Raw genomic sequence first — 17,392 nt, forward strand, 5'->3', positions numbered from 1 at the left:
GCAGTGGTGTGGGTGCAGTGGTGTGGGTGCAGTGGTGTGGGTGCAGTGGTGTGGGTGCAGTGGTGTGGGTGCAGTGGTGTGGGTGCAGTGGTGTGGGTGCAGTGGTGTGGGTGCAGTGGTGTGGGTGCAGTGGTGTGGGTGCAGTGGTGTGGGTGCAGTGGTGTGGGTGCAGTGGTGTCCTCTACAATGTCAAGAAAACTGTCATACCTGTGCAAGAATGAAGTATCATGTTTGCATTCCCGGTAAGCAAGTTTGTTGTATGCTTTGCTAAGCACATGTGAGGAATTGAATGTTTCACAATATTCTACATAATTAGATTCTGGTTAGCAGGAAATATTGCTTACATGTAATACACTGGGTGTGTTTGTTAAGCTTCCCTGGGATAACTTTCCGTTTGGCGCCACCACTTTTTCACCCTTCTTCATCCTTTTTTACAAAAATGGATATCTCATTGAGGTAAATTAGATACTATATTATTTCATATTGAATGAAAAAGTGGTGGCGCCATACGGAAACTTTTCCCATCCCTGGGTCATCCCCGGTCTGCCCCGGCGCATTCAGATAGCTTTTGACGTCATTTTAGGGGCTCACTTAGGTCAGCCCCCAGTGCCCTGCTTGTGGAGTGGGTCACTTGGGGATTGGCCCCAGGTAAGAGACGTCACTACGAGAGCGGTGAGTGGTCGTTTGTTTAGCTCTTGTCAGGGGCTCACCCGAGTGAGCACCGCGGGGTAGACCCAGGGAAGCTAAACGAACGCACCCACTGGTTAAGCAATAAAACCCATTGAACCAGTGAGTTGCAAACTATTGACCTATATAGGGCATTCTATTCGGTTACCTGTACTTGCCACTGTTGCTTAATGAGATCTGTGGCTGACTTATGAAATATGGCCCAAACACTAAACTACATTAAACTCACAAACCACACTTATTCAACACGTCATAAAAAAAAAAATATGACACATGAACAAAATTATACAATCAGAGCAAAATAAACTATCAAGTCAAGTCATTATCAAAACTATTATCAGAAAACCGAAAGAGTATTTTTAGATTTGTTGGTATATGTCATTGTCTCATGTACAGCAAGATTTGTGGTTGTGTGTTCATATTGACATGTTCTGAACATTTTTAAAATATTTGCTTTTTGTTAAACATCTTTGAGTTACCAGCATACCCCACTAATGATGTCATTTTGCTAAAAAAATCCCTGGATGTCAGACAAACATTTCCACCACTCACAATATCACTGCATCAGGACCCAATTTCATGGCTCTGCTTACCGCAAGCACAGAATCGGCGCTTACGGCATGTACGGAAGCAGGAAATTCTGTGCAAGCGATTTCAAGGGCTAGCGGCGAATTTTGGCTTCTGCCATGCGTACTTCGCGTTACTAGGCATTCTATGCTTACAAGGCTAGCGCAGAAACTCGGCGCTTGCATGTAAGCGGGCAATCGTGATCGTGAGCACAGAACTCTCGGTAAGCAGAGCCATGAAATTGGGCCAAGCATGCCAGACCCCAGTAGTACACCAAGTTATCACAAATAAACATAAAGTTTATGTAAAGTTAAACATAATGTACATGTATGCGTGCACTCGTTAGTGAAATGTACATGTAACACATTGTCTGAGTTCCAGGTACATGTACTCAGCTTATTCATGCAGTACTTTTAAAAGCAACCCTATACTTTGTGTTAACTCATTTGATTTGTTTAGTTCTACTAGATTTTATGCATACGTATTTTTTGTACGTATTATGCATATTATATGATACAAATTTGTCCCATATTTTATGCCTATCATTCAATTACATCATTAGTGAGCCCAACCTATCCCACAGTCACTGAGTCTAGATTGGGAGAGCAATATGCTGACGTCTCAACAATTTCCAACATGAAATTAACCGTTTAAAAGCATGACGTCCAAGAAATGTAACCACTGTATGTTGTCTCAAACCGCAGAGTGTAGACACTTTGAAACACGTTTATATCTGAGAGTCTTGTTTGTAATTAAACCCAAAGTTCCCAAGGTTCCCACTTTAATTTGTGAAGACCCAACATTCAAACATGAGTAAGACTTACACAACGTATGTATAGGTTAGTTGTGAACTACTTTGTAAAATATTCATACAAATTGAGACTTTGCGATTTGTCAAAAACTTTTTTTGAAACTGATATTCTATCATTTATGTGTACATTTTTATTTTTATTCACAGCAAAAACTCTTCTGGTGACATTTTACTGCATCTCAATGTAGTTGTAGACGTACACATAATTTAAAACCTCTCTGCACAACAATACAGAGCTGTTTTGAAGAGAAAAAAACAAACAAATTTGCTTTGTAACTATGTAAAGCAAACCCCAGAAAGAACAAAACACAAGAGGAAAAAAAAAAGTTTGTTTTTAGCAAATTCCACCTCCAACATGGTTGATTGTGTCCAACATGTTGCTCAGCTTAAACAATACTGTATTGGTTTTGCTTAACGTACACAAAAAGGCACAGATGAAATAGCTCTACTGTCACACCAGCCAGCATGCATAAAATATATATATATTCTGTACATAGTTTTTATACAAAGCTTTTAAAGGTTTCATATTCTACATCGCTGGCTCATCAAGAATATTAGAAGAGCTACTTGGAAGAGCTTGGCTTTAGTATTTAGCATACTCATGAGACATGAGACTATCAAAATAACCCAAAATGTCAAATTTGTTAAGCTTGTACAGCGTTATTTGCATAAATATTTGTTCACGTTCCTACATGTAGGTTGTATTCTAGATCGACATTCTTTGAAAAATGCCTTTCTTAAAAAGTAGTACAACTTTTTTATAACTCCCTTTGAAACCCTTCTTATGGTTTTATCTGCATTCGATGGAATCTGAACCCAAACCAAACATAATCTTGTTATTGTGAAAGGCTTAGATACCAGTCTAATCAGGGTCTGTAGGTTTTGGTTTTGAGTTCATGCATTATTTTCTACCTCCATGTGCATAACCGACACTGACTAAAGGATTTTGACCACTTCTGGAAATTTTAGCGCCCAAATGTCAAGAGCGACTAGGGTTGAGAATGACCTCACCTTAAGCGTTTTGTTTGCATTCTATGCTAACTGGGATCCACCACAGGGAACAAAGACAATCTTAGAAAAGCTGATATTGATTCCTTATAGTTGTCACACAATCTCCATGTATGTGCCATAATAAATCTAGCCGCCAAGCTACACACAACAGATTGAAGCGCTTTTATCTACAATTGTAAAAATATGCATTAATGTAAAACCAAGAGGTTTTGTTTAGCTTTAGCAGTACACTTCCAAGCAGTATACCCCACTGGCTGTGATTTGTTCTTTTTGCCTAAAAGAAAAGCCGGTAGCTTAAACTAAAATGTAAATTTTAGTTTACAATCTTTGATATATTTTTCCAAGTTACATGTATATTTACAAGAGAATATTCATACAGCAGGGATGAGTAGCACTCATGAGTGCATTTTGAAAACACCAATTCGGAAAGGTTTTGAAGAGAGAAAACTAGGTGAGGTCACAGAACTTAAGACGAAAAAGAAAATGGAATGTGTGACAGTCAGAAATGGACGCAGACAAAACAATGTTTTGGTAGTCTTGGCTCCAAGACGCTCACACTCATTTATAAGCTTTTATCCAACTGGAGAGGGTGCTGTACATATAAATATCTGATCCATTTTGCTTTTGGCAAGTAATTCTTTGAATTCTTGAATGCTGCACGAATGTATGAGATAGTGAAGTCTCGCACCAAGACTTATTTCGGTAGTTATCTGGATTTTAAAGGCACTGGAGACTATTGGTAATTACTCAAAATAGTTGGTAGCATAAAATTTAAAAACTTACTTGGTACAAGCAATGAGAGCTGTTGATACATGTATAAAACATTGTGAGAAACGTAGTTTTTGAGAAAGAGGTACATGTGATTTCTCACTCAAATATTAAAAGACTTCTCGGCATGAAGCCTTTTATTGGCATCTGAAAGCACACACACTTGTGCAACAAGATTTTTGCAACTTTAATGACCAATTCAGTCAAAATTTTCACAGATTTGTTAATTGTATGCATATGTTGGGATACACGAAGTGAGAATACTGGTCTTTGACAATTACCAAAGGTGTCCAGTGCCTCTAAGGATGTAAAGACAAAACCTCTCCAACCATCTAGAGGTAATACTCCGACTCATCACTCCTTGCAGATCTTGGTGTTTCTGCAGGGCTTGGTTTACTCCATGGTTGTGTCTTGGATCCATTGCCTTGCATGGAGGAATCACTGATGTACTGACGTCGTATCTGGGCTGCTGGGGTGAGCTGCTGTGGTAGTTGTATCTCTTCACGGGGGTCGATCATTTCATTGATTTCTAAAAACAGAGAATAGAAATGTGATCATTTACTTTGTCTACTCTATCCTATGTGAGTCTCAGGGTGTGTTTCATCATCATTATTCCTCATGTAAATCTGTATCTCTCAGGTGCCTTTGGCTATAAACCCTCCCAAACCCACCAAAATACTCCACTCTTTTGTAAATTAACACGCCAATGCTTGGACTCTGTAAGATTGGTACACGGCCCAATTTGCTATTTGGATCTTTAGAACCATATTCTTTAGAATCTGAAAACTTCCAGGGGAGGATTTTACAGCTTTTTTGTGTTCATTTCAGGAACTGGATGTACAAGGAACCATGTACAGTGCCAACATGTTTTCTGTTAGTCTCTTCTCCAGCAGTTTCATACTCCATAATTTAGAGAGGAATGGTTTAGCAATACATGACCAAACTACTGAGTGTCTTACCAGTTAGTCTCTTCTCCATGAGCCGCTTCATATTCCATAATTTAGAAAGGAATGGTTTAGCAACACTTAAGCAAACTACTGAATGTCTTACCAGTTAGTCTCTTCTCCAGCAGTTTCATATTCCATAATTGTGAGAGGAATGGTTTAGAAAAACACATGAGCAAACTACTGAATGCCTTACCAGTTAGTCTCTTCTCCAGCAGTTTCATATTCCATAATTGTGAGAGGAATGGTTTAGAAAAACACATGAGCAAACTACTGAATGTCTTACCAGTTAGTCTTTTCTCCAGCTGTCTCATATTCCGTAAGATAGTAGCTATCTCCTTATTGTGAGTCTTCAATAACGGCGACTCTGTATCTTTCAGGACGAGTGCTAGCTCTGCATCAGTGGCATTAGGAGATTGAAGTTTCCTGCAGAGAAACAAACACACAAAGATTCCAGCATAAGACAGGCACCTTTTATTGCAGAAAAGTAGTTCTGGATAACAAGAAACACAGGATTCGAACTGCCTCTAGCTATCGGGCAACCTCAGTGGTCTAGTTGGAATGACACTGTTTTAGACTTGCAAAGGTTGTGGGTTTAGATCCCACCCGAGTAATATGCCTGTGATTTTGTTCACAGAGCTCGGAAAAGCACCGGGTATACAGTGCTAACACACATTGGTGTGTTGGGGGATGTTTACAGTCAGCTCAGGTGCCTTTTAACACCTTATGCCATATCAATGAATCATCAAACATTAGTAGAGTGTCATCATTCTAGACTCCTATTGCCAGGTGCTAAGCAAAGTGAGGAGAAATTAAACAACAAAATAGTCACAGAATGTTATGTGGAGATGAAAATTATAGTGGACTAAATGTTAGCAGTTTCAGTGAGAAAAGTCTTCAACTGGCTTCAGGAGTCAAGTGAGCTTAGAGGAGATCGATCCAAAGCTTTGGTGTTTAAAATGTAAAAATCCTATATTATACAAATATTGACTGCTTCGAGTGCTATGGTTAAAACTATTTTCCCGAGGCGAAGCCGAGGGAAAATAGAACGCTCCAGGGATCACCGAGGGAGTCATAGTTTTAACCATTGCACGAGTAAAAGCAGTCAATATTTGTTTTATAACACCCCAATCATTTCTAAATACAGTACTATTAAGTTACAGACCTGAATACTACAATCCACGCACGACGCGAATACAGATTGTGAAAACTTTTACTGTGCTGCATGTAGTGTCATGCAATCCGAAATGGTTACAGACTATTAATTTATCATCCTCGTACACGCAACGGACGTCTGGGTACTACACGCCGTGTGATAGTCTTCGGACTAGCGTACAGCAAACCGATGCACTGTCACACAGCCGTCGTCTAGCCAAACTAAGACATGTCAAGTGACGCGCTCTTAACCGATGAACAGGCAGAATATTTGTAAGGGGTGTTATAAAACACCTTCATCAATGCTTGCATGTACATGTATGACATACTATAAGTGTTATACACCAGCAAAGAAACAAGACACCTGGAAGGGTTTACATTTGAGGTGTTGGAGCCTCAAATGGAAGAATGTTGTCAACTTACTTGAGTTTGTAAGCCATTTTATCTGAAGCGTCCTTGAGTTTGATGGATAGGTGACTTATTGAGGACATCACCAGCATGTCAAAGGACTGAAATAAACAAAGAACCATATAAAGTGTTAAATGGAAGTTGTGAGCATTTGTATTTATTGTTAACATGTAAAAACAAAAACCCAATAATACTGAGTTCTTATATACATGTAGCGCTTTGTTCACAGCAAGCTCCGTTTGAAGTATAATTCCTGATCCTTTGTAGCACAGGAACACCGGGTGGACCCTTTCTCTTTATAATAAATGTTTAGTCCCACTCATACTCGATGACAAAAACTTGTAACAGGAAAGAATCATATATAGAAAGGTTTGCGGTAACACCATGTAATGAGTATCTCTAATGAGTTGGGGTGGTTCTAAAAAGAACCGTTGCAGTTTCAACACGAGTTTCTGGAGAAAGCAGGAAGGAATCAATTATACAGTTTTAGCACATGTAACTCCGGCTTGTGTTCTCAATATTTTTTACGTTTTACAATATTTCTTTTCAACAGTACTTTACAAGGTAATGTATTAAAAAATGTTGTCACTACCTTATAAGAGGTTTTAATCTATACAATTTGAAGTAGGAGCTTCAATGCATAAGGGGCTGCATGTTTATAGCCAGGTGGCGGCAATTTGTGCAGTAACAACTTTACAAGACAACAAACCTACCTCTGGTTTACTCCACTGTTTATGTTTGAGGGAGATAGGAGGACTTCCTGGTTTGGCCAACACTGGAGTCTGAGAATATAAGCCTGTCAAACGAGCCAACAACATCCTCAGTTAAAACATTTCACGGGTTCTCTTTCGTGTGTACCTTTCTCAAATATTACATGTGATTGGAGTCAAACCGTGATCTCTTACAAAATATTTTAAGAATTTGTTTTCAAGATCGTTTTGCCTGTAAGATGGCAGGGTGATGACGTCAATGTATAATTTCTCGACACTTTCTTTCTTTCTTCCTTCCTAGTGCAGCCTTCATGATTGAAGACAGTCGTGCTGTCAGACAAATGGGGCGAACCCTTTCTCTTTGCGATAAGTGTGTACTGGGGTCTTTTACGTGCATTGATATTTTTTTATAACAACACCCGGGACCAACAGCTTTACTTCCCATTCCCATACAAAAGGACAAAGCAATGGTTAAGTGTGATGCTTATAAAAGGACACAAGTGTCACGACCGGGACTCAAACCCACACTCTGCTGATCAGACGGTGGAGCTTGAGTTTGTTGCTCTTAAATGCCCGATCACGACACTTCCACACTTTCACTTTGTTGTAATTGAAGAGAAACTCCTGTATACTCCACATGGCTATTCATCTTTTTACCGAATTACGGAGCAATTCTACAATTCAAATCATGACCAAATAACAATGCTGGTTAGTGGCTTTACCTTCAGCGATGTTATTGCTGACTGACGTAGAGCGTTGTAATGGCTGTTTGTAGCTCGCGGCCTGTCTCTCGTTGTTAGAGTTCACACCAACAGTATCCTCTGAGAATATCTCATCCATCATCCTCTGTGTAAAGTTAAATATGTATATTGAATTTTTCTGATAATTTTTCTGGATATCTCTCAAATTGAGACTTTGGTACACTAGAGGACAGCAGACATATACCATGTATACAGGGTCAATTTCCAGTATTTATGTAATTCTGTCTTCACCAAGGCAATGACCAGGGCCCAATTTCATAGAGCTGCTTAAGCACAAAATTTTGCTTAAGCAAAAAAAATCCTTGCTTAGTAAATTCAGATTACCAGCCAAGACTCAACTCAATTGTTATGCTAAGTAAACAACAGCTACATGTAAATACCAGTCACAAGCAATGTATATTGGCATGAAATTTTGGCCAGTAACATGTGTAAAATAAGCGAGCTATTTTCGTGCTTAAGCAATTTGTTTGCTTAAGCAGCTCTCTGAAATTGGCCCCTGGGGGGCATGAAGGCAATCACCTTTATTGCCTTTGTGCAATGTAAATGTAGTATCAGGCCTGAGTCAACTTTTTCAGGCAACTTGGAGTCAACCGATTGCAGTGCATGCTACAGGAACACTTTGGTAGTACTGTGTAATGTTTCCAACATTGTCTTACGATTCCCAAGAATAGTATGTGAACTTTCATGTGAACCTTTTCAAGCACAGTGAATTAACCTGGTACATCTGCTGTTACATGGGGGACCTGGAGATTTCTTGTATATCCAAGATTTTTGTTTTATTTTTTGTTTAAACCATACAATTTTTCTTGTATTATTTGTCAGTTAAAAAGAGGTATTACCCCAATATTCAGTTGTGATTTTTATTTAAATAAAGGGTTTCCAAATAAGCCATTATCAAACCACACTGACTGGCTACTACTGACGTTTTAGCAACAGCAAAACCCATCTTATGGGAAATGAAATGTTTAGATTAAATTCAAAGGAAAATGATAATGTACTGTACATACATGTAGCCTTTAAACTTCAGGGAACCTAAAGCAGTCCCCTCACCCCACACCACTGTGACTAAACAGGCCACACATAGCGTTTCCAAAGCACTGCCACCAACCACTGCTCATGTACAACCAACTTTAAATCTTTGTGAAACCCTGTCATTACATACAGCTTCAGTGTTTAGAAACAATTGTGGAAGGCAAGAAATAACTGATTACCAACCAAAATTAACGGTAAAAAAACATAGTGATAATTGCCTGACTGTTGACCCGAGACGACTCCTTCCCAAAGGTTAAATCTGCCATATTTTTTTAGAGATTTTTTTTATTGACATTTAGGATCAATAAATGCTAGTAGAAAACACAATGAAGATTAACCACTGTTAACTACCTCTTAAGATTTAATGAAAGGTTAAATCTCATGCAGAAGTACACAAGCACTGTCTACCAAAAATAAAATGAAAAGACAGACAAATATTGTGCTGTGTAGATCAGTAGTTTGATACAAAAACCTCAAAGGCAATCAATTTAAACACAAGGCAAATAAGCCAATTACAAAAGCAGATACATTATCTCCAGACAAAGCTACATACATGTACAAGGGGTTTTTAAGGATCCACAAACCAAACAATCACAATAGCAATTTATGGACAACAAAACTGTTATTAAAGTAAACATTGCAGAAATGGGTGCGGATTGATCAAAAACATCAAAGTACTCCACCAAAAAATAAAATACCAACTAAAAGACATAAATACATTAAGAAACTTCCCGACCCCAAATAAATGTACATTAACCACCATAGACATTTAGGGGATAAAAAAAATTAAAGGGAATTGTAAACTTGTAAACATTTAGTGGATTGATTTGAACCTACTTTGAATTGAGTAACAAGCAAAATGACATTACTTTGGGGCTAGTTAGTGTGTTGAACTGTTAATTGTGTGCATTCTTTTGATCCCGTCTGAGGGGCAAGGTGGAGCGAGGGGGAGGAGCAAGCAAGGGTTCTGAGCGTGGGCTTTCACTCCCTTCAATTCCCCCTGGTTCAACAATGATTCGGACCACTTTGTATACATTTGTACACTGCACTTTGTTGTTGAGCTTATTTGCAATCTTGGTGCAGTGGTTCAGACAAAGGAAAATGCATGCAGATTATATTACAAATCGTACAACGCCTTGACCAAAGGTGGGGATACATACATGTACTCTACCAACGGGACACTGTACAATTGAATCATGTCTAATGACAGCGAGCAACACCACTAAGGATTGTATTGGTTTGGATTTACTTACCACAAAATGAAAGAGAATCTGTGTGTAGGAACCACACATAATACAGTCAGATATAGAGTGGAAATTAACACCAATGTAAAGGCAATAACCAGAATTATTCTTTTTCCCCGATGCAAAATTAAAATCTATTATGTTGTTGCAATACCCGCTGCTAAAAATATGGAATTCGAACTACCTCTAGGCAACAGGCTTGATCGACGGTCTAGTGGTAAGACATCTGCTCTAGCATGGTGAAGGTCATGGGTTCAAATCTCACCTAAGTATTATGCCTGTGGATTTTTTTCTCAAGACTAGGGAGAGTACAAAGTATACGTGTACAGTGCTTAATAAACAGTGGTTTAAGGGTAAACAAATCAATTGTTCTTATGTCCGATGCAACTACTGGAGTGGTATTTACAAAACTGTAAGTTTTACTTTGAAAAGGCAAAAAATGTATAGGCTTTGTCTTATTTCATTGAAATTATTCCAAACCCCTCAAAAACTGAGTATGCAAACCCTTTAAGTTTTGGCACCACAATATAAGCAAATCACAGAACTGCAATAAATCAAACAACCAAAACAGGTTTCAACCCATTCTCAGGCATGTCAGAGAGTAAGTTATTTAAGTTTGTAATGTTAAAACCTCGTACCTCATCTTTGGGTATGTTTTCCATGGCCATTCCGAAGGCCCCTTCCCCTTTGGCCAGCCGCTGTAAGCTCTGAGCAAGGGAGTTGCTAGCCTGGGCGATATCATCACCGTTCCTCAGCTCGTGCTGAGAGCGTGACACGCTGCCCCTCAACTGCTGCATGGAAACGGTCTTCTGCTGGGGTGCAGTGGTGCTGCTGTTACTGCGAGGCTTGTAGTGGTTGTAGATTGGCGCTGACTTAATGCTGCTCTCATCGGCGCTGGATAGCGAAGAATGGCGACCTGTGACAGATCTGATGTAGGCGTTGATATTTTCACTTTCATCTGGGGGTGGTTCTTTGTACCTTTAAATACAAATTGTGTTCACTTTTATCGAATACACTCAGTTTGAATTCTTGACAAAAGAAAATACGTACTTTAGTTCACAATTACCCATCCCAATGGAGCTATTGCATTGCCAATAATACTGATTTTAAACGATTTGGACAAACTAGTTTGTTTTATGAAACCACACCTTGCACAGAGTCTGATAGATGTAAGATGAAAATAATTCAAGGGAGCTTAAGGTAGGAATTGATATTCCACTTGCTATTTGTATATCTTCTACATTGAAGTCTTACCTTCTCCAAGTTCCAGTTGAGGCTTTCTTGACAGGCAATGCATCTGAGGAGCTCTGAGACAACTTTCTCGAAGCAGTTGTCGTGGACGTCCTAGCGGATGAAGTTGTTGATGAGTTTTGAGTTTTACCCATGATTCTAGCACTCATTTCACCGGAATTCGTCTTTGGTTCTCTGAGAGACTGGCTGCGAGCATGTTGAGCGATCTGTCCACCTAGACTCACTTCGCTCCTCGGTGTCTGATCACTGCTACGACTGCTCAGCCTTTGTCTACCAGTGTCAATCCTCGCACCGGTTGTTTTTGTCCTGGCGTGCAAATCCTTCGGACTCTGGCAACGGCCGTTATCCTTCTGGAGGCTGGATCGTCGAAGCATGGATGGGTTTCTGGAGCTGCTCATATCGGACATGCTTGAGCTGGGGCTGATGATGTCCTGCTGCTCTGGACCGGGAGAATCCTTGCCGTCAAAGCGAGATTTACGCAACATAGTGCTTCTGGTCTGCCTAGGCTTGCTAAGGTTAGCTTTGATCTTCCTGATGATCTTGGGGCTGGTATCCCGGCTATCCGACTCCTTGGGAGTTTTACGGCCAGTCACGCGTCCTGTTGGTAATGAGGCAGACAGGCTGGTATTACGACGGAAAGAGGCCGAGTCCATGGAATCGCTCATGCAATCTGAGGTGGCAGACGAGTCTTTGTTTTTAGAAGATTGTGGCGTTTTCTCAGTGCGTTTGTATCTCACAGGTTGGGATAAACGGTTCCAGATGCTTCCCTTTTTGCTCTTAGAATCCGGTGTTTTTGTGTCACTGCTCTTGGATTGTGCATTTCTGTCCTCGCTACTCCTCTTACCTTGATATCCCGAGGGTGGAAGACTCGCTTGGTTACCCCTCTGAGGGTAAGTATTCCCAAGAGACCCAACCACACCAACACAACTAGTGGAATCCAAGTCCGTGTCAATATCCCCGTCGAACGAGCGATGGGAGTAGTCATAAGACTCTGAGAGCTCCGGTGATGGTGTCGATTCCTTACGACCACGCATCCTCATCTCAAGATTCTTAACGAATGTTTCTGTGTCCTTGAGGAGTAAATCAGTATCCATAGATACCTCTGTGTTTAAGTCCAATCCATCGTCATCATGCGATTGTCTGAGATCTATATCTGCTCTGCTGATTGATACCGTTGGATTCACTTCCGAGGGTCGAGTTCCCCATGGGGGTGAAGTTACTTCCTTCGTTGTGGTCTCTGGGTTCCTTGGACTATAAAAAGCACTTGAGGGTGACTGCCTGATGCCGTTGGTTCGTGGGGAGTCGTCCAAACTGGTCGAGTGGGGTAAGTGTTGGTCTCCCCTCTCTGGAGGAGTTGTCGGCAAGAGGCGTTTTCCGCCAGACCTCCTTGGAGGAGGTTTAGGGGCGGCTGATTGGGCATGATCCTGGGTGTGGTTCTTGTACGCTTCGCCAACACTGTGATCCCTTGGACTATGTGAATTGGTACCCTGAATGTATTTGCCGTGTTCATGGGGAGGTTTAGGGTTGTCTTTATTCGCTAGGACGGCCCATTGTCGTACCCAGGCCGGGGTAGTAGAAGAAGACCCTGTTGCAGGTGGCTTTGGCTAAAATAAGTATAAACAAAAATAAATTATGACCTTTTTACCGTTTTGTCACAACTTCACTATAAACAGAGATATTTACGCACCGCAACCCTGCACCAAAGCTGTACATAACTGAAACTTGTCATTCTTTAATGTACACAAAAACCTAAATGCACTGAGGTACAGCATTATTGCACTGATCCCTCCCAATGCAACATACCAGGCTATAACAAAATCAACCTACAATAATGTTTGCAATGATGCAATGAAATAAGCCTGATAGACCCTTTGACATCACAAACCCAAACAGTGCACTCACTGAGGTCAAAGGGAGGCATATCAGTGGTACAGTATGGTGCGCACATTTGCATTGTTTGACCTTGTTCTTGGCAAAAATGGATCTATTTTATTAAGGGGGACTGCATGTTGGCGAAACTGAGTAAGTAATGACAATCATATAAACAATTTGGAAGAATTTGAAAGTTTTCCCAAAAGTTTTTGACAAAATCTTACCTGAAAGGATGCATGTGCATCTGACGGTTTAACACTTTCTTGCTCAATAGGCTTTCCATACTCCTGATCCAAATATCTATTGATATCCACCTGTTGTGTATGGACAGCTTCTGCAGTTACAGCCTCCTCTTCGATCTCCTCGTCGCCGACATCCTTATCGGTGTCTTCATCACTGCCCTGCCTGGTGTCCATGCTCGCATCCACCCCAAACACTTCATCAATCTTCGACCGCGCCTCCAGGAGTTCTTTAGACTGGTCCTCACTCTCAATGGTATAGGTCCCTGACTCGCTCACATTGTCCCCGTTCTGGTTTTCCTCTGCCTCGCCTCTGTGGTGGCCGCCGCCGTGAGATGAGCGAGATATGACCGGGCCCGATTTGGATGTTGTTGGTTGTCGAGGAGAAACAAGTGGTCGTACCTTCAACTGCTTTGAGGAGTCAACTTTACCAGCTTCTGTTAGTAACAGCAACAGAGACAAAGGCTTGTTTTATATTTCATGCAAATTCTCTCTTGACCAGGAAGATGTGACTTTTTACCTATGTTGTTGTTATTGCACAAATCGGTTTGTGTGCACTTCATTGGATATATTAACCACCAAAACTCAAACAGTATTTAGATGAGTGGCTATAAACCAACACTAATGAAATCTGTTCTGGCCTTCTCTATGATATGATAGGCTATTGAAAAAAAAAAATTAAGTATGAGCACAAAGCGTGAAAGCTCGCGAGCACAAAGCGTAAAAGCTTGCAAACGCAAAGCGTGAAAGCTTGCGAGTTTTTGGTTTTGAAAGACCTACTCTGCACACTGGGGTGTTATCTATGGTATTATCTTCTTTTTCTTATGAATTTGATCTAAGTTATAAAATATAATCTATATTGTGGGTTAAAAACAAACAGATTTCCGGTTAAAATTTGAGAAATACTTTGGTTACTGCTGTCGATTTCACCAAACTCTTCCTAACTTAGGATTTATCATGTAGAACTTACGGCGGGTTCAGTTTCGTATCCCAAAACGTATGACGCATTGAACCCATCCTAAGTTAGGATGGGTTATTCATCCTAACTCGAGTTGGGATTAATCCTAGCTTTTTTTGAAATCGGCTGCAGGTTAAATTTGTATATACATGTAAATGCTGATGAATGTGAATACTTCATTTGAATACCTATCGCCTGGAAAATCTTACTTGACTTTGTTAATTGTACCTGAGTTATTGGCCGATCTGGAGTCACCCTGACCCACCTTGGGGGCCTTCTTGCCTGGTGAAGTGGCCCACAGACTGTTGAGCTTTTGCACTGCTGATGGTGACACTCTTGGTGACTGTATACAACACAATAATTATTACTTTAGTATATGTATGCTTTCAAATTTGTTATGATCTCTTACTGTAGAAATGTAATTTCAAAAGTGTCAGAAAATTACTCAGGGTTCTCCACACGCGTTTTTTGTGTATTAGGCACTATATACTCAAATACTGTGAACAAAAATCACAGGAAAATCAATCGGTTGGAATTCGAACCAACAACTATTGGCGCCCTTGAAATGCTTTAGTAGAAATTTACATCTTCGTCAAAGGGTGCCCTTTACTGATGAAAAAATACCTTGGTGCCCTGCCGTTTTAAAATCTGGCTTGCACAACCTTTGCCTGGCTTAAGGCTTAACTACAAATCAGAGGAAGGGTTCACGGATGTTCATAAGCAAGATTCCATAATAGTCCAGATGAATCCTCTCACCTGATAACTATCAGGATCATCACCATAACTCTTCTTCATCTTCCTCTCTGCCTTTCTCCCCTCGACGATCTTCGTGCTCTCTTCGATTTTATTCTTAACGGTCGCCGGCACAAACTCGCTCAGACTCTCGTTCATGGACATCTTGGGAGCGTCCTCCTTAGCATTGAACTCGATGGTGAAGCCGACATGTTTCTCAGAGGCAGACACCAGCGTGACCTCGGTGTGCTCGGGTGTGGTGGTTGGAGCACGTTTACTTGGGGTGGTTGGGTTGAGATCCGTTGGGCGACGGGTGTACATATGAATGGGAATGTCTCTTTCTGCTTCGTTTAGGGGAAGCTTTGTGGGTCGTTCCAGTTGTTTAACGTTGCCGGTGCTTGACGTTGAGTGCATATCTACAATTGATGACAATTGAATAATAATGTTAGAAAGTCTACAATACACAAGTCTTCTTGAAGTAACGATATCAACTTGCTTTTGAAGTTGACAATGTTTCACTCCTTGTGGATTTTATAAGAATAAAAATAACAATTAAAATAATCTGGTAGCCTAATCATCGTTACTTGCAGCTGTCAAACTGAATTGCGAAGGCCATCTTGCAATGTGTTCAAGCTACTGGCATGCAAGGATGCCTTTGGCAGCCAGTCACATAGACCCATACGACACGAAGCACAGCCAGAGATCAAAAGTGTTTGATAGTTCCGGAGAGTGGAAAACCAAAGGCTCAGGAACATACCCATGTGGCATAGGGGATGACCAATACACAGATGGCCCTAGCCGGGAATTGAACCAGGGCCACATTGGTGGGAGGCTAGTGCTTTATGCACTAGCCACCCATGCCATTCCAATCCACTTTAGTCATGTATAACTCTTCTAGTCTTTGTAACAATTCCAGCTAGCTAGCCAACCAAATGAAACCATTCAACTGCGAATGACATCGAACGGTCAGGAGGATTTTAATAAATTGATCACTATTACCTTTCCCATTGGATGTGTATGTGTCGCTCCTCTGCCTTGAGTCCTCCTCTTTCTCCTCCATAAACTCCTCCCCTTCCAATCGGTCATCTTGACCCCACCATGATGGCTGACCATAGAGAGCAGACGGTGGGGAAGTCACTGAATCTACAACAATCATCAAAATATGTCAATAATCTTAATGATATCATCCTTGTATCTGGGATAACATAAATAAAGATGAAATATAATTTGATTTAAATTCCCTGCGCCTATGTATGATGTATGATGTACGATGAAGCAATGTATATAGATGTTATGCATGATGTCACAGGAATAGGGTGCCCTCTCTCAGACATTAAAAGAAAGTAGCCTGGTTCCCTGTCTTTATATACAAGGATAAAGATAGCCACTGGTCTTACATGCCCAATGATATCAATGGACATGGTGGATAAACTTACAGTGACGTAAGCTTTCAATTTCTGCGTTGGGAAGAAAGCAATCCGAGGTTGGATTTGAACCCTTAACATTCCGCACTCTGAAGCAGAAGTCCAAACTGAATGGCACGCTGAACTCTGCAGAACTACCTCAAGGCTTTCAAACTGTTTCTTAATTGTGCCATTACAACCCTCCCTTTAAATGCAAAATGCTTAGTGTCGTTGCCTAGAGACCCTCCCGTATCCTCGAAAATACTCCACAGACTCCGATAAAGACTGGTATGTCTGTTCTAACGATAACCATTTGTTATACAGATCTGAAGTTACCATATCCAACAGAGTCAGACAACTTCCTGATGAGGGATTTGCAGGATTTGGGAGAATTAGGTTTTAAGTATCTGTAGCACTCAGTAAGCCTAGTTACTGTAGAGGATCAGGAAGACTTGGTAGTATACCTTGTTTAGGCAGTGACGTCTTACTATGAGAAGACATGCTGCTGTTGTTCTCCAATGCAGCATTTGCCCTTTGCTCGTACTGATGAGATGAATGGTGCTCTTCATGTCTGGTGTGTGGTCGAGTCAGATAAGCCTGCACAAAGAGAGATTTAACTATATCAGCAAGTGAAAATGTGTGAATTTTAGGTTGTAATTATAAATCCTTTTTTTTTAGAGAGCATACTGGCCAGAAGGGTTCATGGGATTGTGCCCCTTTTGTAAAGGTAGATGATTCTGAATGGTCAGACAGTAGGAGGGTTGACTGTGTACCATGTAGATGAATTCACCACATTACATACTACTGCTGGTGCACAGCGTATCTATCACTCAAAACGA

At 40.7% G+C, this 17,392-nt stretch overlaps 1 protein-coding gene across 5 annotated transcripts in view; it reads right to left on the reverse strand.

The window, feature by feature from the left end:
• Nucleotides 1-142: 142 nt before the first annotated feature.
• The window catches only part of LOC139935190 (uncharacterized), a 42,334-nt gene continuing 25,084 nt past the window's right edge, over nt 143-17,392 (reverse strand). For all 5 annotated transcript variants that reach the window (XM_071929702.1, XM_071929694.1, XM_071929668.1 and 2 more), the window contains 12 exons: nt 17,018-17,150; nt 16,150-16,293; nt 15,175-15,566; nt 14,647-14,761; nt 13,446-13,897; nt 11,353-12,953; nt 10,737-11,076; nt 7,784-7,907; nt 7,065-7,147; nt 6,367-6,452; nt 5,075-5,214; nt 143-4,373 (listed from right to left, as the gene is read on the reverse strand). In XM_071929702.1, the coding sequence (XP_071785803.1) occupies nt 4,177-4,373; nt 5,075-5,214; nt 6,367-6,452; nt 7,065-7,147; nt 7,784-7,907; nt 10,737-11,076; nt 11,353-12,953; nt 13,446-13,897; nt 14,647-14,761; nt 15,175-15,566; nt 16,150-16,293; nt 17,018-17,150 (3,807 nt within the window). In that variant the 3' untranslated portion in view covers nt 143-4,176. The remainder of the gene's footprint in view (nt 4,374-5,074; nt 5,215-6,366; nt 6,453-7,064; nt 7,148-7,783; nt 7,908-10,736; nt 11,077-11,352; nt 12,954-13,445; nt 13,898-14,646; nt 14,762-15,174; nt 15,567-16,149; nt 16,294-17,017; nt 17,151-17,392) is intronic.

This window comes from Asterias amurensis, chromosome 1 (genome assembly GCF_032118995.1).
Source record: "Asterias amurensis chromosome 1, ASM3211899v1".
Classification (NCBI taxonomy): Eukaryota; Metazoa; Echinodermata; class Asteroidea; order Forcipulatida; family Asteriidae; genus Asterias; species Asterias amurensis.